We start from the raw sequence: 19845 nt of genomic DNA, 5'->3' as shown, positions 1-19845 counted from the left end.
AAAATTCACATCGGGAAGTTCCGAAAGCGTCTGAGGAGCTGACCCGGGCACCAAAACAAAAAAAAAATAGTGTAATATGTGTAAAACAACTTGCTCTAAACGAATATGACAAAAAAAAAATGCGCTCTCGCGAAAGAGGGGTGGGAGAGAGGCCTCGGAATATTTATATCGGGAATTTCCGAAAGCGTCTGAACCGGGCACAAAAACAAAAACAAAAACAGCGTAATAGGTGTAAAACAACTTGCTCTAAACGACTATCATGAAAAAAATGCGCGCTCGCGAAAGGGGGGTGGGGGAGAGGCTTCGGAAATTTCACATCTTCAGTCCACGGCCTTTAAACTAAGAAAAAATAGTGTAATTGGTGTAAAACTACTTGTTCTAAACGAGTATCAAGAACACACACTCACACATGAATCATAAACTCCGTATTTCGCAAAAAAAAATAATAAAGAGAAGAAATTCTGGAAAAAGTGAAGAAATGTTGGATCTCATTCCTTGGTTAAAGCTATTTTAAACATTAAATTTATGCTTTTCTTTGAAATAGTTCAGATATATGCAATTCTTCTCACTTATTAAGATGCATTTATCAGAAAAAAAGAGACAGAAAAAATTATTATTTTGTGTCAATCCTTCCCTAATTATCCTTTATTAATTAGTTTTGGCGTGTATTTTTTTCCCAAATTTATTTTTTCACCTTTACAACACTGTTTAGTAAAGCAATTAATTATCTTTATAATTTGCATATTTGACTTATTAATCAAAATTCTCTAGATGTAATATATACTAAGTAATGCATCCTTCATTTATGTGTTCCGTTCTGTATTATGCATGCGTGACGTGCACATGAATGTGAATATTAAAGAACATATTTATTTACTATGATTGTTATTTTCAGAACAAATAAATCTTTTGGCTGTTATGTTATTGATGTTATTATTATTGCTAGTTAAAGGGTGGTGACTTGGCTGAATATTTTGAGTCTTGTAGTATGTAGTTGTGTTAGTCAATATTCTGAGTTCAAATCCAACTCATTTCTTTATCATCATTATCGATGGACCACTCAAAGAGGTATGTATACATTATCATTTTCGTAACATAATTTCTGTAGTATTTCAAGATGTTTCTGACACGTATTTTGATTCACATGGCGGAGATCCAACATTTCTTCACTTTTTCCAGAATTTCTTCTCTTTATTTTTTTTTTTTTGCGAAATACGGAGTTTATGATTCATGTGTGAGTGTGTGTTCTTGATACTCGTTTAGAACAAGTAGTTTTACACCAATTACACTATTTTTTCTTAGTTTAAAGGCCGTGGACTGAAGATGTGAAATTTCCGAAGCCTCTCCCCCACCCCCTTTCGCGAGCGCGCATTTTTTTCATGATAGTCGTTTAGAGCAAGTTGTTTTACACCTATTACGCTGTTTTTGTTTTTGTTTTTGTGCCCGGTTCAGACGCTTTCGGAAATTCCCGATATAAATATTCCGAGGCCTCTCCCCCACCCCTCTTTCTCGAGAGCGCATTTTTTTTTTCATATTCGTTTAGAGCAAGTTGTTTTACACATATTACACTATTTTTTTTTTTTTGTTTTGGTGCCCGGGTCAGCCCCTCAGACGCTTTCGGAACTTCCCGATGTGAATTTTCCGAGGCCTCTCCCCCACCCCCTTTCGCGTGCGCGAATTTTTTTTTTCATATTCGTTCATAGGAAGTTGTTTTACACCTATTACACACATTTTTTTTTTGATTTTCTGATATTTGTTACGCCCTATATTAACCAATTAATCTACCAGCATTTATTACATTTATTTCATAAACATACCTTGCACTCACACGCCTATGCACAATCATATGTACGTACATATACGTATCTACATAAGTATATATATATATGCACACATATTTACACGCATATATATATATACACACACACACACACATATATATACACACACACACACATATATACACACACACACACACACACATATATATACACACACACACACACACACATATATACACACACACACACACATATATACACACACACACACACACACACATATATATATATATATATATATATATATAAGTATGTAGTATATACACACGTACACACATCTGTTCACACACTGACATGTACATACATATATATACACACACACACATAAGTATGTAGTATATACACACGTCTGTTCACACACTGACATGTACATATATATACACACACACACACATACATATAAGTATGTAGTATATACACACGTACACATATATCTGTTCACACATTGACATGTACATATATATATACACACACACACACATAAGTATGTAGTATATACACACGTACACATATATCTGTTCACACACTGACATGTACATGTACATACATATATATATATATATTCATATATGTGTGTATAGGGCGTGGTTAGACACTTTTCTCGTATTTAACACCCCAAAACGTTTATTAGTAGCTGTTCTCTTTTACATTAATAATCATGTTTTTAACGTTGTCCAGGTATTTAGACACACACTGATCTCCAATGGACATCCGCAGCGATTGCGGAACGTTACATCAGTTACTAAATGTGTACTATATATGTACTGCAGACTAGTCTACCGGACACTCCCTCCATCCGCTGTTTCGTTTCTATATATATATATATATATATACATACATACACGTGTGTGTGTAAACAATATATACATTAATAATATGAAGAGTTAATTACACGCTATATATATATTTGTATTATGATTATCATCATTACTCTATATATTGTTTATATATTCCCAAATACTTATATATGACTAGCTCGAAAATTATATTTCTAATTGCTCACAACGTTTGTCCATATATACTTGTTTAAAATATATTATCACCGTTTTCATCTGCTGCCCCTCCCGTGAAACTGATACAAATTTTTCACTGTTAAACTATTTGTTACTTCAAACTTACTGTCTCTTGTTTATATTTTGGTAGTTTTACTCCTTATTCAATATTCAGCTTAAGTTCTCGACACAGGAGTGAATTAAGTTACATAAACCCTCTTCATGAAATCTATTTACCATTCTGTAATAATATTTCTGGTATATCCGCTCTGACTCATCTCTATCTCGGTAATTTGAGTTTTTTGCAATCTCTGGATACTTAGACGTCAGATTTTTCTATCCAGGTATTCGTTTAATAGCTCTTCTTGGTATACATTCAGTTCTTCCCCCCCCCCCATGAGTTCTTTATAGTAAAAGAGGTGATGGTATGACTCCAGACAGAAGTTGCATCATCTAAATAGGATCTTACAAAAATACATCTGTCAGACGATGTAGAATTGTTTGTGTTAAATTATTCAAAAGTTCTCTTTATACCCACCATCCACACCTGCGCCTTGCCGGCTAGGCGCAGGTGTGGCTGTGTGATTAAGAAGTTTGCTTCCGAATCACAATTTCGGGGGCAGTCCCACTGTGTAACATTGCTATAGCCCCGGGCCAACCAAGGACATGTGAGAAGATTTTGGTCGACGGAAACTGAAAGGAGACCGCCATATGTGCGTGCGTGTATAGATGTGTATGTTTGTGTCTCCTTGCCTTGACATCGCGTAGTGGTTGTAAATGAGTGTCACTAAATCATTCATGCCCATTATTCGGTGAGAACATACATGCCCGGCTATGGGCAAATATTGCCTTACTTAGAAACGAGATGGTTGGCAACAAGAAAAACATTCAGCCGTAGAAAATCTGCCTCAAATAAACTCCTTCCAACCCAGGAAAAGAATAAAAAGTGAACGTGAAAACAATGATGATCATCGTATTCTTCACATTTCAATCTGTTAGAAAACTAACAACCATGAATCATTTCAGTTTTACATTTTCTGTAGTTCTCCTTACAATTTAGCATGGTCTTTCCTCCTTAGTTGCAGTGAGGAAAATCTTGGCCCCCAACCACAAAGCAGTACGAGTTCATGAGAAAATTTTCTGGGAAGTCATCGATATATATTTTACAAAAAGAACTAGTCCCCATATGGTTCCTTAAGCTATATTCCTGGGGTCAAATTGTACATTGCTATTTTCTGCCACTGAGAAAATTTTCAATACACTTTAATATCTAAACCTTCATATATAGGCGTACTAAATATCTGTGCGATTAAGAAACTCGCTTCGGAACCACATAGTTCCGGGTTCAGTCCTACTGCAAGGCACCTTGGGCAAATGACTACTATAACCCTAGGCCGACTAATGCCTTGTGAGTGAATTCGGTAGACAGAAACTGTGTAGAAGCCTATCGTGTGTATGTGCTTGCTTCTTAACACCGCTTGACAAGGTGTTGGTTTGTTTACGTCCCTGTAACTTAGCTGCAGTCCATGACTGAAATTTTCATTTTGCGTTATTTTTCTACTCTTCGATAAAATCTTGTGCCACTTTCTCGTTAAACTTATCTGACAACTGTGATCTAGACCAGCGCTCTGCAACCTTTTTTCACTTGCAGTACCACTTATAAGACTTTTCAAAATTCGGCGGCACAACTGGACTAAAAACACAACTAAAAGTATAGGGGGTGGTGGAATTATAATCAAGTTACACTGCGGCACACCTAGCGTCGTTTCGTGTGACACCAATGAGCGGTGACATAACGATTGCGGAGCACTGATCTAGACATCGAAAATTCTTTCTCTAACTGTCGGCAATAGAGATTAATGTCGCAAATATTGAGGCCCATGTAAGAGAAAGATAACTTTTTTCCTATTATATAACCCTCTAAATTGTTTAAGCAATACATTTTGGTAAATTGAGATGCTCGAAGAGAGAAAGAGTTACCGCCTGTAAAGAATCCACAAGCATCTCTAAGAAATAGCATTTGTAATCTTCATCTGCAATGACCAGAGAGTTACCAATATCAATGTATATGCCAAAACCAAACTGTAATGGCTTTGCGAGTGTTTGACCATTAATACTTGGTAAATTAAGATTTTCGAAAAGAAAAAAACTCCAAATTCACTAACATACATCCCCAAACACCGTAGAATATGAATTTGGAAATCAACAATAATAATCAACTAATGTTACCTCGCTGTTTACTTGCTCGCACTTTTTTTCTTTACGTTCAGTCAGAGTTCAACCAACTTTGCTCGTCGTCTCACTGGATTCGATAAAATGAAATACCCTTGTACTGGTTCGATATGATCGACTACACCCATTACCCAGATTTTTGACTCATCATTTATTTATCGTTTCTAACATGTAGATTAATGGAAACAAAATACGGCCGATCAGATAAAAAATTAAAACAACACAAGCACATATATATATAAAGTGTGTGCTTTTATGTCAAGTTATTATATATAAACTATTTAACTTTAAACTGAAAATTTTATCAATATTTTAGGTGGGGGTGCATGTTTATTAAATTTTTACAAGCGGGGGGTGACTGTGACTTCTAAGTTTCGGACTGTTAGATTTCGTCAGACTGTCTAACGAAGTTAACAGACCGAAACTTCGAAGACAGTCATCGTTCTTCGTATGTGTGTGTGTGCTAGTGTTTGTGAGAAAATTTTATATATAGAGAGAGAAGGGGGTGTTTATTAGAGGTAGAAATTCTTACCAAGACAAAAGATGATTTTAGGAAAAATAAATGAAATAAAAGAGGGGCGTAGCTCTAAGTTTGTTGTTTGTGTCTTAATGGTAAATTTTAGAGGATGAAAAGTGCGTGTGTGTGTGTGTGTGTGTGAAGTGAAATGAGGTTACATGTCAACATCGCAATACAATGTCACAAGTACACAACTCACAAGGAAACTAATATCAATTAAATCGGTAATTATTAAGGTCCTGCAATCAATGATTGCTAATTATGTCGGTTTATTTTATTATCATTACTTTGTTTTTTGTCTTCATCTTTAATGAGTTCGGTATAAATGTTTCTAATTGAACATTTTGTTTATTTTGTTTCATAAACTTAAAAGTGAATTCAATGGGAAGTTTATTAAGACGGATCATCAAAATATATAGTTAAGTTATATATATATACATGCACACACTAAGAGACATGTATATACAGAGAGATGTATAAATGTATGTAGAGATAGAGAGAGTATACATATAACGTAAATTTGTTATTTTTGCTAGATTCTTTAACAAAGTCTTGGTAATTAGTAAAGCAAAAGCACCAATGAAATGACCGCACAATATTAAACAGTACAGTAAATTAATTTACTGTAAGAAGTTAAATCAGCAACTTCTAAAACTTGACAGTTTAAATTTACCGTTAGAGTTGCACGTCTGACAACAAACATGATAAATTGGAAAGAAAGAGAGAGAGAGAGACATTAGAATATTCAGGAAAAAAGAATTGCATGCAGAGCTGAGTGGATAAGGAAAATGTCAAGAGGAAGGTTTGGAAAAAATCTGGTAAAAGGCTCGGTTTCCGGGAGGCATAGCTGAAGAAAAAGGCTTGGACTGTTATGAAGATGGAAGTCTATTGACAATGTGATTCCCCATCACCGACACAACAGACGAACTCTACATCTCTCTCTCTCTATGTTTTCTCTAAATTTTTGGCCGAAACATTTCGTGTCCGTATTACACATACATATATACATATATGGTGTGTATATCCATATACTGTATGTATAATACATTCATATACAATGAGTATACAGACGCCCAAAAACTGTGTGTGTAAACACATATGCTGTTTATATGTACACGTATTGCATGTATATACACACATTATAAATATAAATACGTATATTGTGTAAATATATATTGCGTATATATGTAGTAAACGTGATACACACACACACACAAATTAGATATTAAAAGAATAGTCCCAAAATTCAATAAACGGTATCATCGGTCAAATATATATACACACTGAGACACCTTATACACTCAACATACACTGGAAATATACACACTGAAATATACACACTAACCAACACATTTTACCAGAGTGATAATTGACAAGAATACAAAAGAAAAAAAGGGGAAAAACAACGCCCGCAGAAAAATTGTAGGAGAGAAGGAGAAGGATAAAGTCAGATTTTGGCCATTTAAACATAACTCTACATCTTTGTTGGGGTCCACAATTAATGAAGACAAGAAGACCTTCCTTTATTAAAGCTATTTATTGGCTCAATGAATTTAAAACTGGAGTTATTTCATAGATAGTGTGTGTATGTATGTGAGCAGTAGTTTGTATGTGGTTTCGTTATTGTGACTCTGTGTGTGTGTAGGTGTGTGTGTGTGTGTTTATCCAGAAGTAAAAATTCAACAACGTGCTTGTTAAATGTAAGTTGAAGTCGCTGATAAATTAATAAGTTGCTATTAGTGAAGTAGCAAACACAAGTCTAAGCAAATTGAAATATGAAGTTAGAAAATCTCTCTGGCCTCGTTCAATGACAGAGGAATGTTTGAAGATCTGGAGAGATCTGAAACTATCTCTGAAAAGAAAACGAGCTGGTCGTCCAAGTTTTAAAGAAGCGAATCAAGTTTTTAATGGAATTTAAAGAATCTCAATCAATGATTTAAGGATGATGTAGAAAAAGAATAAAAAATTTAGCTAAAATATTTTAGGAATAGGCGTATATTATAATAATATGTATTATACACACTGCACGTGTGAATATATATAAATATATAGACACAGATATTGCTTGTATATATAGGGTGGCTACTTTCAGAAATTGAAATTTTGTTCATTTGTCAATAAAAAGCAGGAGAAATTTTTTGAAGAAAAACAATTTGGGAAGTACTTACAGGCTGGAATAGTTTCCATGATCCTAACTTCTTATGTTGATCTTGGTGTGGAGGGGATTTCACCATCCATCCCGAATGTAATATAGAATCTAGTTTGTTCATATTGCCTTAATTTCTTTTATGGCCTTATCGCCTCTCAAATTTACTTTCAAATGAACACATACACTCACATACGTATACATAGGCACACATAAATTTATATATATATATATGTTTTAAATGATCTAGTTATATATATTTCTGGTATTTCCTCGTAATATAACCATCATCGTAGACAAATTATCCAGAGAAAAATTGAAGCGGGTATATTTTTCCTCACATCAAAATGTAATCCATTTAATGTAAACAAATTCCTTTCTTTTTACCGTCTTATAAAAACAGATCTCCTTCTTGTCTCTTGTAATTTATTTTCGTAGTATACTTCGTCGCGATTCCTTTTTTTTTTTTCAAACCAAAATATATACGGCTTAGTGTTCCTTCTCTAGCAAGCAAGTATATATATAAATATATATATATATATATATATATATATATATATAATATATATATATATACACACACACACTTCCTTCTCGGAATTATAAGGAAGGATAGATAGAGAGGTGTAATTAAACAATGCTAATTAAACAAGTACAGGACCGAGGTTGGAATATATATGTGTGTATATTTGTATGTATATATATATATTTTAAGGTGATGAGTGTTTGTAATTTTAAAAAATAGATTTAAAAAAACATTATTAACAGAAGTGTGGGACGAAGATATTTGGTGGGAAGTAGTTGCCACCAGAAAGAGCAGCGGTGCCGACGGAAGCTTATAATTAGTTGCGGTGGCAGAACACACTATCAGTAGTAGTAGTAGTAGTAGCAGCAGCAGTAACAGCAGCAATGGTAATAGTGGTGGCAATAGTAGTAGTAGTAATTGCAATTGTATTATGATGATGATGATGATGACGACGACTACGCCGATGATAATGGTTAGTAAGATTTGCTTTGTGTCGTCGGTGGAATTGGCGTGTAAATAAAACGCTCATACACTTGAATGGTGCATGTATGTATGTATATATATATATATTATATATATATATATATATATACACACACACACTTCCTTCTCGGAATTATAAGGAAGGATAGATAGAGAGGTGTAATTAAACAATGCTAATTAAACAAGTACAGGACCGAGGTTGGAATATATATGTGTGTATATTTGTATGTATATATATATATTTTAAGGTGATGAGTGTTTGTAATTTTAAAAAATAGATTTAAAAAAACATTATTAAACAGAAGTGTGGGACGAAGATATTTGGTGGGAAGTAGTTGCCACCAGAAAGAGCAGCGGTGCCGACGGAAGCTTATAATTTAGTTGCGGTGGCAGAACACACTATCAGTAGTAGTAGTAGTAGTAGCAGCAGCAGTAACAGCAGCAATGGTAATAGTGGTGGCAATAGTAGTAGTAGTAATTGCAATTGTATTATGATGATGATGATGATGACGACGACTACGCCGATGATAATGGTTAGTAAGATTTGCTTTGTGTCGTCGGTGGAATTGGCGTGTAAATAAAACGCTCATACACTTGAATGGTGCATGTATGTATGTATGTATATATATATATCAGCGAAGCTATATGGTAAAGAAAGAAACGGGAAGCGAGACAAGGCCAAAGTGCTGTGGATATTAAGTGGTCAACTGAGACATAGATGACCTCAGCTGGTTACCCAAACCACAATAAATAAAGAAATGAAATAACTGAGTTAATAATTTTTGGACTTAGTAATTTTTGGGGGGTGGATGGGGTACATCAAGGAGAAATAAAAGATAATAGACCTAGCTAAATAATTTATTCTAATAAAATTTTTTTTTTCTTTTTATCTTTTTGATGAGGAGGTGGGGGTATTATTAGGTTTTTATGTTCAGTATGTGACTGATTGTATTATTTAAACTGTTATTGACTGACTACTTTCTCCCCTTTCTTTTGTCATATTGTCTCTCTGTCTCTCCCCCAACAGGAAGATATAAGAAGCGGGGGTGGGGAAACAGTCGTGTTTAAAAGAGGGTGAACTGAATGGATTCAATTAGTTCGAACCCATCTGTAGTGGCAACTAAAGTGAGTGTGTGAGAGAAAGAATATAAAAGAATAAGAAGGGTGTACGAATGTCTGAAGAGGTGAATGTAATTAGTGACGAAGGTACCTCGTCAATAATGACACATGCATGGAGGGAGAGAGAGGGAGACAGCAAGGGTCGGAGTTAAAAGAACAATAAGAGGAAGGAGTGGAAATAGACGGAAAAAGAAAGGTTGAACAGTTAGAAGAAACTTGACAAATTGCAGTAGCAGCTGACGAAAGTATTGTGGTCGGGATTTTACCAACGAAATAGGTAACAAACAAGTCTTGTCACACTGATATAGACAACCGACACATAGCCCCAAAAATATATATATATATTGTGTGAGGTATATATATATATATTTGCTTTATGGAGAATTAGAATTCAACTTTTTGGCAAGTTTTTATCGTCGTTCATTGGAGAAAAAAGTGTATCAGAAAGTTGAAATTAGCTGTTTAACAACGACTGTGGTTGTAAATAAAATGGCCCGAGCACTTCCTTCAGTGGTTGCGAACCTGATTGGTTGGAAGTTTCATAATCTTCAAAATGGCCTTCCTTTCCTTTTTTTACGGTTTTTCTTTTGTAGTTTTTGGTGTTTCTTATATCTTTGTGTGCGTTGTTTTCTTCTCCCGTACTAAGAAGAAAAAAGAAAAAGAAGGGCAAAATTTGACTAAGTTTCTAATTAGTAAAAATAAATTTCTCGATCTTGCTCACCACTCGATATGCAAACACACACGCGCAATATATATATATATATATATATATTATATATATATATTACTGTATGCTTACAAAAGATTGATAGTGATTTCGAAGTTTTGGTTCTATCGCTTTCGTGAAATTGTCAAAACAAGGAAGGCACCGGAACCGAAACTTCGATGTCACTATCAACTTTTACCTTGTAAACATAATAAATGTGATATACTAATTAAATGTGTTCATTGATCTTTCAATACATGCTTGATTTTATACATAACTATATAACTATACATTAAAACAAACCATGTGTGTGTTTATATAAAAAAAACATGCATGAGTAACTCTTGTGTATACAAATTTACAAAATATACACACGTATTTATACAATTATACATACATACATGTGTGCGCGCGTATTCACGCACATTTACCTACACAAATACATGTGTATGTGTACTGCATCTGACAAATATTCACACCATTCTTAGTCATATTTTTATGGGAAGGGCTCATAAAGTGATTTTTTATTGATCTAGTATATTATTGATCTCTTTAAACTACACACAAGGGTCATTTCTGAGGGTAAATATGACCAGTTCAATGAACCGTATAATTATTCTAATTTCTATGAGAAGCAAAATCAGCGAAAGTGTAATTTATATTCGTATCAATACGAAACTAAAACAGACACTGGTAAAACGTATTGGGTCGAATAACGGAGATAAATTCATTATTGAACTGAAGTTTGTGTGTGTGCCTGTTATGTATGTATGATCTTGCCGGTACTGGTGCCACGTAAAAAGCACCCAGGCCAGTCTGCAAAGTGGATGGCATTAAGAAGGGCATCCGACCGTAAAAACCATGTCAAAACAGACCGCACCAGTGTTGGTGCCATGTGAAGGGCACTTAGTCAACTCTGTAAGATGTAAGGTGGTTGGTATTAGGAAGGGCATCCAGCCATAAAAACCATGCCTAAACAGACAAGTCTTCTGCCTAGCCAGCTCCTATCAAACCATGTAACCCATGCCAGCATGTAAAACAGACATTAAATGTTGATGATGATGATGTTCATCATCATCATCATCACCATCATTTAATGTTACGTTGAGTTCAAATTCTGCCGAGGTCGACTTTGCCTTTCATCTTTTCGGGGTTGATTAAATAAGTACCAGTTACGCACTGGGGTCGATATAATCGACTTAATCCATTTGTCTGTCTTTGTTTGTTCTCTCTGTGTTTAGCCCCTTGTGGGTAGTAAATAAATAGGTAGTTTGTCTGCCATTATGTTCTGAGTTCAAATTCCGCCGAAATCAACTTTGCCTTTCATCCTTTTGGGGTCAATAAATTAAGTACCAGTTACACACTGGGGTCGATATAATCGACTTACTCCTTTTGTCTGTCCTTGTTTGTCCCCTCTATGTTTAGCCCCTAGTAAGCAATAAAGAAATAGGTATTTTGTCTGCCATTATGTTCTGAGTTCAAATTCTGCCGAAGTCAACTTTGCCTTTCATCCTTTTGGGGTCGATAAATTAAGTACCAGTTACACACTGGGGTCGATATAATAGACTTACTCCGTTTGTCTGTCCTTGTTTGTCTCCTCTATGTTTAGCCCCTAGTAGGCAATAAAGAAATAGGTATTTTGTCTGCCATTATGTTCTGAGTTCAAATTCTGCGAAGTCAACTTTGCCTTTCATCCTTTTGGGGTCGATAAATTAAGTACCAGTTACACACTGGGGTCGATATAATAGACTTACTCCGTTTGTCTGTCCTTGTTTGTCTCCTCTATGTTTAGCCCCTAGTAGGCAATAAAGAAATAAGAAGTGTTCTTGTGTGTATGTGTGTGTGTGTGTGTGTGTGAATCTTCCCTTCTAGTATACAGCCCCTCTCTCACAAAGACTCTTATCCTACCTTTCCATGGCCAATAATGATAACCAGGTGCTTTACAGGCCTAAGACCAACTTGGCAAATCTCAGAAACAGCATTGAGCTCCAGAGACCCAGTAGACAGGCTAACCTGCTCTGGTGGATATACCCTAACACTTATCAACCCCTGTCCTGTTGCCTTATGGGTATGAATCCGGGAAAAGAAAAGCTTAGAAGTATAACCTGAGAGAAAAACAAGGAGGTCTGCTTTAACCCTTCAGTGTTTAAACTGAATGGTCAGATCTAGCCTCTCACACATCATACTTGACAATGTTATTCTAAAGATAAACAATCACATCATCAAAATCTTGAAGCCACAAGATAATGCATGTTTAATTCAAAACATGCGTTACATGTCAGTACATCCTGTGGAGTGGTTGGGGTTAAGAAGAGCATCCAGCCATAGAAACCATGCAAGAACAGACAATGGAGCCTGGTATGGCCAGTGGCCTTACCAGCTCTGATCAAACCATCCAGCCCTTGCCAGCATAGAAAACAGATATTAAATGATGATGATGATGATGACGATGATGGTGATGATGATAATGATGATGGTGATGGTGGTGGTGGTGGTGGTGATGCATTTGAGAGTAATCTTAATGCAGTTTGTGATGGCCTGGATTTCTAGTAGCTTCCTGCAGCCAAAAGGAAGTACCAGTCATTTTATGTTACCCTTGCCATTGGATTTATCTCCTTCACAGTAAAGACAGTAATACTGGGTAATGCATATCCCCTAATCTACAGTAATACTGGATAATGCACATACCCTAATCTCACAATAAAGCATTATTATGTAGCTACCTTCTGCATTGTGGATCAAGGATCTTGGAGTTGAGTGTAGTTGTCATTGCAACAGTCAGGGTATCAGTTAGGGTCAGCAGTTGCTGAGTGTTTGGTTTGAGAGGAAAAGTTATTTTCTCAAACCTTGCGTAACTTCTATTGCCATAACAACTAGGTAGAGAAAGATTACCCCATGCTTAATTGACAAAGTAAGGTGATAAGTCAGATGATTTTGTACAAATGGTTGCCTGTAACTGGTATGTATGTGTGTGTGTGTATATATATATATATATATATATATATATATATATATATATAGGGAGAGTTTACGAAAAAATCAACAAAAGACGAAGACAGGTGGTGTACAAAACTAACAGCTGTATTAGTATAACACTCAGGAATAGAAAAAGTCTTTTACATTTTGAGCCTACGCTCTTCTACAGAAAGGGACACAGAAAATAAGGAGAGAAAAAAAATGTGTGTAGTGGCTAATGATCTATCATGGCGTCTGACTCGGACAGATATATATATACATATATATCTGTCCGAGTCAGACGCCATGATAGATCGTTAGCCACTACACACACACACATATATATATATATAGTAAGTAATTAAGGGTTCAGCAACGATTACTTAGTATTACTTAAACCTTCCTTGAATGGGTCTTTTACATGCCGAACTCTACTTGGTGAAATTAATAATTATTTCTAAATTAATTAGTTTCACCCTTTATTATTGATATATATATATATATACATATACACCTATGTATGTAGTATATAGTATATATAGTATTAGCCAACCCATGGTTATAGTAGAAGAAATGAACGAGCAGTCTCTACATTGAGATTGAACTCCTCACCATGTGGTTCCAAAGTGAGCTTCCTGAACTCAGATTGTAAATTCATGCCAAGAGTGCTAACTAACATCAGGGATTTGATCAGATTACATACATATTCTGACCAAGGCCTTGTAAACATCAGTGACAAACCAAGCACTTCCTCAACTTCATCCTGAACTTAGATGCCTATTAAGTTGCCCACTTACAAAGCTGTATGTCTCTCGTCTTTTGGATCTGGGAAATTTTTGGAAGATTTTTCTGAAATGACAATAACAGGAACTGAAATCTTATATCTTAGTCACTGCTTTTTCGAATCTTATGATCCTATAATGTACTAGTAGTTGTTACTCTCTCTCTCTCTCTCTCTCTCTCTCTCTCTCTCTCTCTCTCTCCATGTACCATCAAGATCAGTATCAGTACACTTAGACGACCTCCATGACCTCCCGGTCAACTCTCTCTCACCCACATAATATGTTAAAGTTGGTCTTTAACCCTTTAGCTTTACTCTGTCAAATGTAATGCTTCTTTATTCACGTTGTTTTGAATTAATCGTACTTTGTCTCATAGCTTCAAGATTTCAATTTTTAAAATGACATCGTAGTGTAAGTGTAAGAGGCTGGATCTGGCCATTTTGAACATAAAACTGGTAGAATATGGCCAGTTTAAATGCTTAAGGACTAAGGCTGTGGGTGAGCGAAATCATTAGCACATCAGGCAAAATGCTCAGGGACATTTCTTCAGGCCCTTTACATTCTGAATTCAAATTCTACTGAGGCCAACTTTACCTTTCTTCTATCAGGGTCAATAAGTTAAGTATCAGTTGAACCTTGAAATCATATATATAAAAAAAAATTACTACCATCATGCCAACATTTTAAACAAAGGCAGCAAGCTGGCAGAATTGTCAGCATTGTGGTTTGCAGCACTTTTCCAACTCTTTATGTTCTGAATTCAAATATTGCTGAGGTATGTATGCATGATTATAAGTGTATCTGCTAGTGGGACAGTATTAGCCAACTCGTGGTTATAGTAGAAGAGATCAATGAGCAGTCGCCACTGAAATTTAACTCACCACTATGCAGTTCCCAAGTGAGCTTCTTACTTCACTTAAAACGCTAGTGTTTTGAGGAGTGTAAAATTACTTCTTAGTCACTATTGTTCTCAGGTCTACACTTTCCCCCTGGAACAGAAGCATCTCTCAGGGTGCTTATGGATTAATTAGCATGTCACAGAATTAACTCCAGAAGACGGTCACTTACAGATACTTCATTTGACCCAGGGCTCTTGTCTAAGAGAAGGTAACTCCATACAAATCCTAATAACTACAGAGCTTGTGGCAGTTGCTACACCAGACCAATACAAGTTTGAAAGACAAAAAAATGGGACTGGCTCTGCACAAATGATGTCTACTATAATAATATCATTGTGCAAGTTGCTCTGCAAAAATAAAGGCACGAACACCTTGCTGAACCTGCATTCATTGGAACAATGAGAGAATCCAACAACAGTAAAATCCTGCATGCATGCATATATTTATGTATATATATATATATATTACTCTTTACTCTTTTACTTGTTTCAGTCATTTGACTGCGGCCATGCTGGAGCACTGCCTTTTAGTCAAGCAAATCGACCCCGGGATTTATTCTTTGTAAGCCCAGTACTTATTCTATCGGTCTCTTTTGCCGAACCGCTAAGTGACGGGGACGTAAACACACCAGCATCAGTTGTCAAGCAATGCTAGGGGGACAAACACAGACACACAAATATATACACACATATACATATATATATACATATATACGACAGGCTTCTTTCAGTTTCCATATACCAAATCCACTCACAAGGCATTGGTCGGCCTGGGCCTATAGCAGAAGACACTTGCCCAAGATGCCACGCAGTGGGACTGAACCCGGAACCATGTGGTTGGTTAGCAAGCTACTTACCACACAGCCACATATGTGTATGTTTTTGAATTTTATTTCTTTATTTTTTGCCTATAGATCCAAGTCTTTTTCATAGGAATTTTAACAATACCAACAAGGCATTGTGCATTTATGTGTGTAAATGTGCAATTATTTAGCATGTGCAGCTCTGAATATTTTGTTTTACTGACTTGTACTCATACATATAACTGCATGTTTAGATGTGTAAACATGTGCTAATATACTAAACTTTTGGTAAGTTTTACATATTTTTACAGTTCCACTGATTTTGAGACCGCTTATGTATGTATGTATGTATGTATGCATGTATGCATGTATGTATGTATGTATGTGTGTATGTTTGCATGCATTTATGTATCTATCTACAATGATGATGATGATGATGATGATACATGTGTCTGTGCTTACATATGTTTGTGTGTAGTATGCATGTCTTGTTGCTAAGTGTATATGTATATGTACACACACACACACATATAGTAATAAGACATGCAAATGCTGCACGCACACACACACACACATATATGCGAGAGAGAGAGAAAGAAACACTTTAACAAAGTACATTATAGCCACTCCTGATACAATTACTGCTTAATAACAATCTATATTAAAATATACCAAATGTTAGGACTTGCTAAGAAGATATAAAAATTTTTTTAAAAACTGAAAATTTAGAACTTCTATGAATGAGAAGTTGTTAAGTTAACGTGCAAGTGGCTGAGCACTCCACAGACACACGTACCCTTAACGTAATTCTCATGGAGATTCAGTTTGACATAGAGTGTGGCAAGGCTGACCCTTTGAAATACAAGTGCTACTCATTTTTGCTAGCTGAATGTACTGAAGCAATGTGAAATAAAGTGTCTTGCTCAAGGACACAACCCTAAATATTAAGCCACATTCTTTCACAAACAGTTGGAGTAAGGATGGATCAAACCGTAAGAAAACTTAGAAAATAAAGAAAATGTTGATCTATACTGGAAGGCTGCTGGGCCATTTTCTTGATGTAACTTATGAACACGCTAAAGTATTTGGTATAAATTGATTTTGATTTTTTTTGATTTTTTCCAGTTTCAGCTTATGAGCTGTGGCCATGCTGGGGCACCGCCATTTAAATGGTAATCATTATATTTTTATTTGTTTTATTTGTTTCAGTCATTTGACTGCAGCCATGCAAGAGCACTGCCTTTTAGTTGAACAAATCAACGCAAGGACTTATTCTTTGTAAGCCTAGTACTTATTCTTCTCTTTACTCTCTCTTTTACTTGTTTCAGTCATTTGACTGCGGCCATGCTGGAGCACCACCTTTAATCGAGCAACTCGACCCCGGGACTTATTCTTTTGTAAGCCCAGTACTTATTCTATCGGTCTCTTTTGCCGAACCGCTAAGTGATGGGGACATAAACACACCAGCATCGGTTATCAAGCAATGCTAGGGGGACAAACACAGACACACAAACATATACACACACATACATATATACATATATACGACGGGCTTCTTTCAGTTTCCATCTACCAAATCCACTCACAAGGCTTTGGTCGGCCCGAGGCTATAGTAGAAGACACTTGCCCAAGGTGCCACGCAGTGGGACTGAACCCAGAACCATGTGGTTCGTAAGGAAGCTACTTACCACACAGCCACTCCTACTGGTCTCTTTTGCCGAACCACTAGCTTACGGGTTGTAAACACACCAACATCAGTTTTCAAGCAATGGTGGGGGGACAAACAACACGCACACACATAAATACATACATACATACACACATATATATATATAATATATATATATATATATATACGACAAGCTTCTTTTAGTTTCCATCTACCAAAATGCACCTTCACTGTGTGTGTGTTGTGTGTATGTGTCTGTGTGTGAGTGTATCCCAACCATATGGTTCTGGGTTCAGTCCCACTGTATGGCACCTTGGGCAAGTATCTTCTACTATAGCCTTGGGCTGACTAAAGCCTTGTGAGTGGATTAGGTAGATGGAAACTGAAAAGAAGCCCATCATATATGTGTGTGTGTTTGAATTTTTGCGTCTATGTTTGTCTCACCATCACTGCTTGACAACTGGTGTTGGTGTATTTATGTCCCTGTAACTAAGCAGTTTGGCAAAAGAGACCAATTGCATAAATACTAGGGTTGAAAAAGGGTCCTAGGGTCAATTTGTTCAACTGAAATCCTTTAAGGCAGTGCTCCAGCATGGCTGTAGTCAGATGACCGAAACAAGTAAAAGAATATAAGGGAGGAAGGGACAGAGGTGTGAATGAACTGACAGAGGAACGTGCACATGTGTTTCTTTGTGAATAGATTCTTCATCATCATCCTTTAACATCTGTTTTCCATGCTGGCATGGGTTGGATGCTTTGACAGAAGAAACTGACCAGCTGAAGGGCTGTTCAGGCTCCATGTCTTTTTCTGTTTTTTTGACATGGTTTCTATGGATGAATTACCCTTCCTAATGCCAACAACTTTACAGAGTGTACTGGATGCTTTTACACAGCACCAGTACAGGTGCTTTTTACGTGGCACCAACACTTGTGATGAGATATTTGCTCCAGTTCTCCAGACACTGAGTTTGAATCCAGTCAAGATCAACTTTCCTTTTCATTCTGTCAGGGTCAATAAATAAAGCACTGATCCATATCAGTGGGTTAGCAGAATTGTGAGAGCATCAGACGAAGTGCCTTGCTGTGTTTGTTCTAGCTGTTTGTGCCCTAACAGCAGCACTTGTGATAACACAGGTGACAAGATGTATTGGTCTTTACCTTTCCCTTCATCAAATTAATGGCATGGAGATAGAAGACTTGCATAGTTTTCTAATCACTTGCTCAAGCCTGTACCTTCAAGAGGAACATACTACATACTTTGGATCCCATAAAACATAAGAAGTCTCCCATGTTTTAAGTTATATTTTCACGTTTGCGTCATCAAACCTATATATCTTCTATTTGTACAAATATATATATATATATATATGTGTGTGTGTGTGTTTGTATGTATGTATAGGTGCAGCCATGTCTGTTGTAAGAAGCTTGCTTCCCAACCACATGGCTCCAGGTTCAGTCCCACTGTGTGGTATCTTAGGAAAATGTCTTCTACTATAGCCTCAGGCTGGCCAAACTCTTGAGTGGATTTGGTAGATGAAAATTGAAAGAAACCCATCATGTATATATCATCATCATCATCATTAAGTTTGAAAACGGAGAGATCCAAGGTATTTTAAAATGCAAGATTATATATTAGGCTTACAAAGAATAAGTCCTGGGGTTGATTTCTTTGCTTAAAAAAATCCTTAAAGGTGGTGCTCCAGCATGGCTGCAGTCAAATGACTGAAACAAGTAAAAGAATATATATTTATAGTTAGCTTTTGAATATAGATGTAACACACCACTGTCTTGTTAATTTCTGTTTTTCATTTTCCTGAAAAAGGACTTCTTGAAAGAAAAAATTGAGAAAAATTTGTTGTTGAAAATGCACCTGAATTTGAAAAACTTGTAATTTTTTTTTAATAAATTTATTTACATACTTGCCAAACTAGTTTCAACAATATTTTTTGTTTATCAAAGGTAAAAATTTAAAATTGCGAAAGATTCAATGTTTACAAAGTTCAATAATATCAAATATAATTTAAATGTTCGCAACATTCAATAATATAAAAAATGTGGATCATCTTGTTTAAATGCACAAAATTTGATAGTGTTAGAAGTGATTGATAAGAAATGTGGATCACCAAAGGTTCGGTCATACTGAGTTAAGAAGGAGAAAGACAAGGGAGAAATGAAG

At 35.9% G+C, this 19845-nt stretch overlaps 1 protein-coding gene across 2 annotated transcripts in view; it reads right to left on the bottom strand.

Moving 5' to 3' along the window:
• LOC115218412 (GRB2-associated-binding protein 2) overlaps positions 1-8573 on the bottom strand; it is a 170406-nt gene extending 161833 nt beyond the window's left edge. The window contains exon 1 of one of the 2 annotated variants that reach the window (XM_029788208.2): positions 7751-8573. In XM_029788208.2, coding sequence (XP_029644068.1) covers positions 7751-7852 — 102 coding nt within the window. In that variant the 5' untranslated portion in view covers positions 7853-8573. The remainder of the gene's footprint in view (positions 1-7750) is intronic. The other variant, XM_029788207.2, reaches the window with a different exon arrangement.
• Positions 8574-19845: the final 11272 nt, after the last annotated feature.

This window comes from Octopus sinensis, linkage group LG13 (assembly GCF_006345805.1).
Source record: "Octopus sinensis linkage group LG13, ASM634580v1, whole genome shotgun sequence".
NCBI lineage: Eukaryota > Metazoa > Mollusca > Cephalopoda > Octopoda > Octopodidae > Octopus > Octopus sinensis.
Note: the sequence above shows the minus strand (reverse complement) of the source record. Positions and strands in the feature narration are given on the sequence as shown.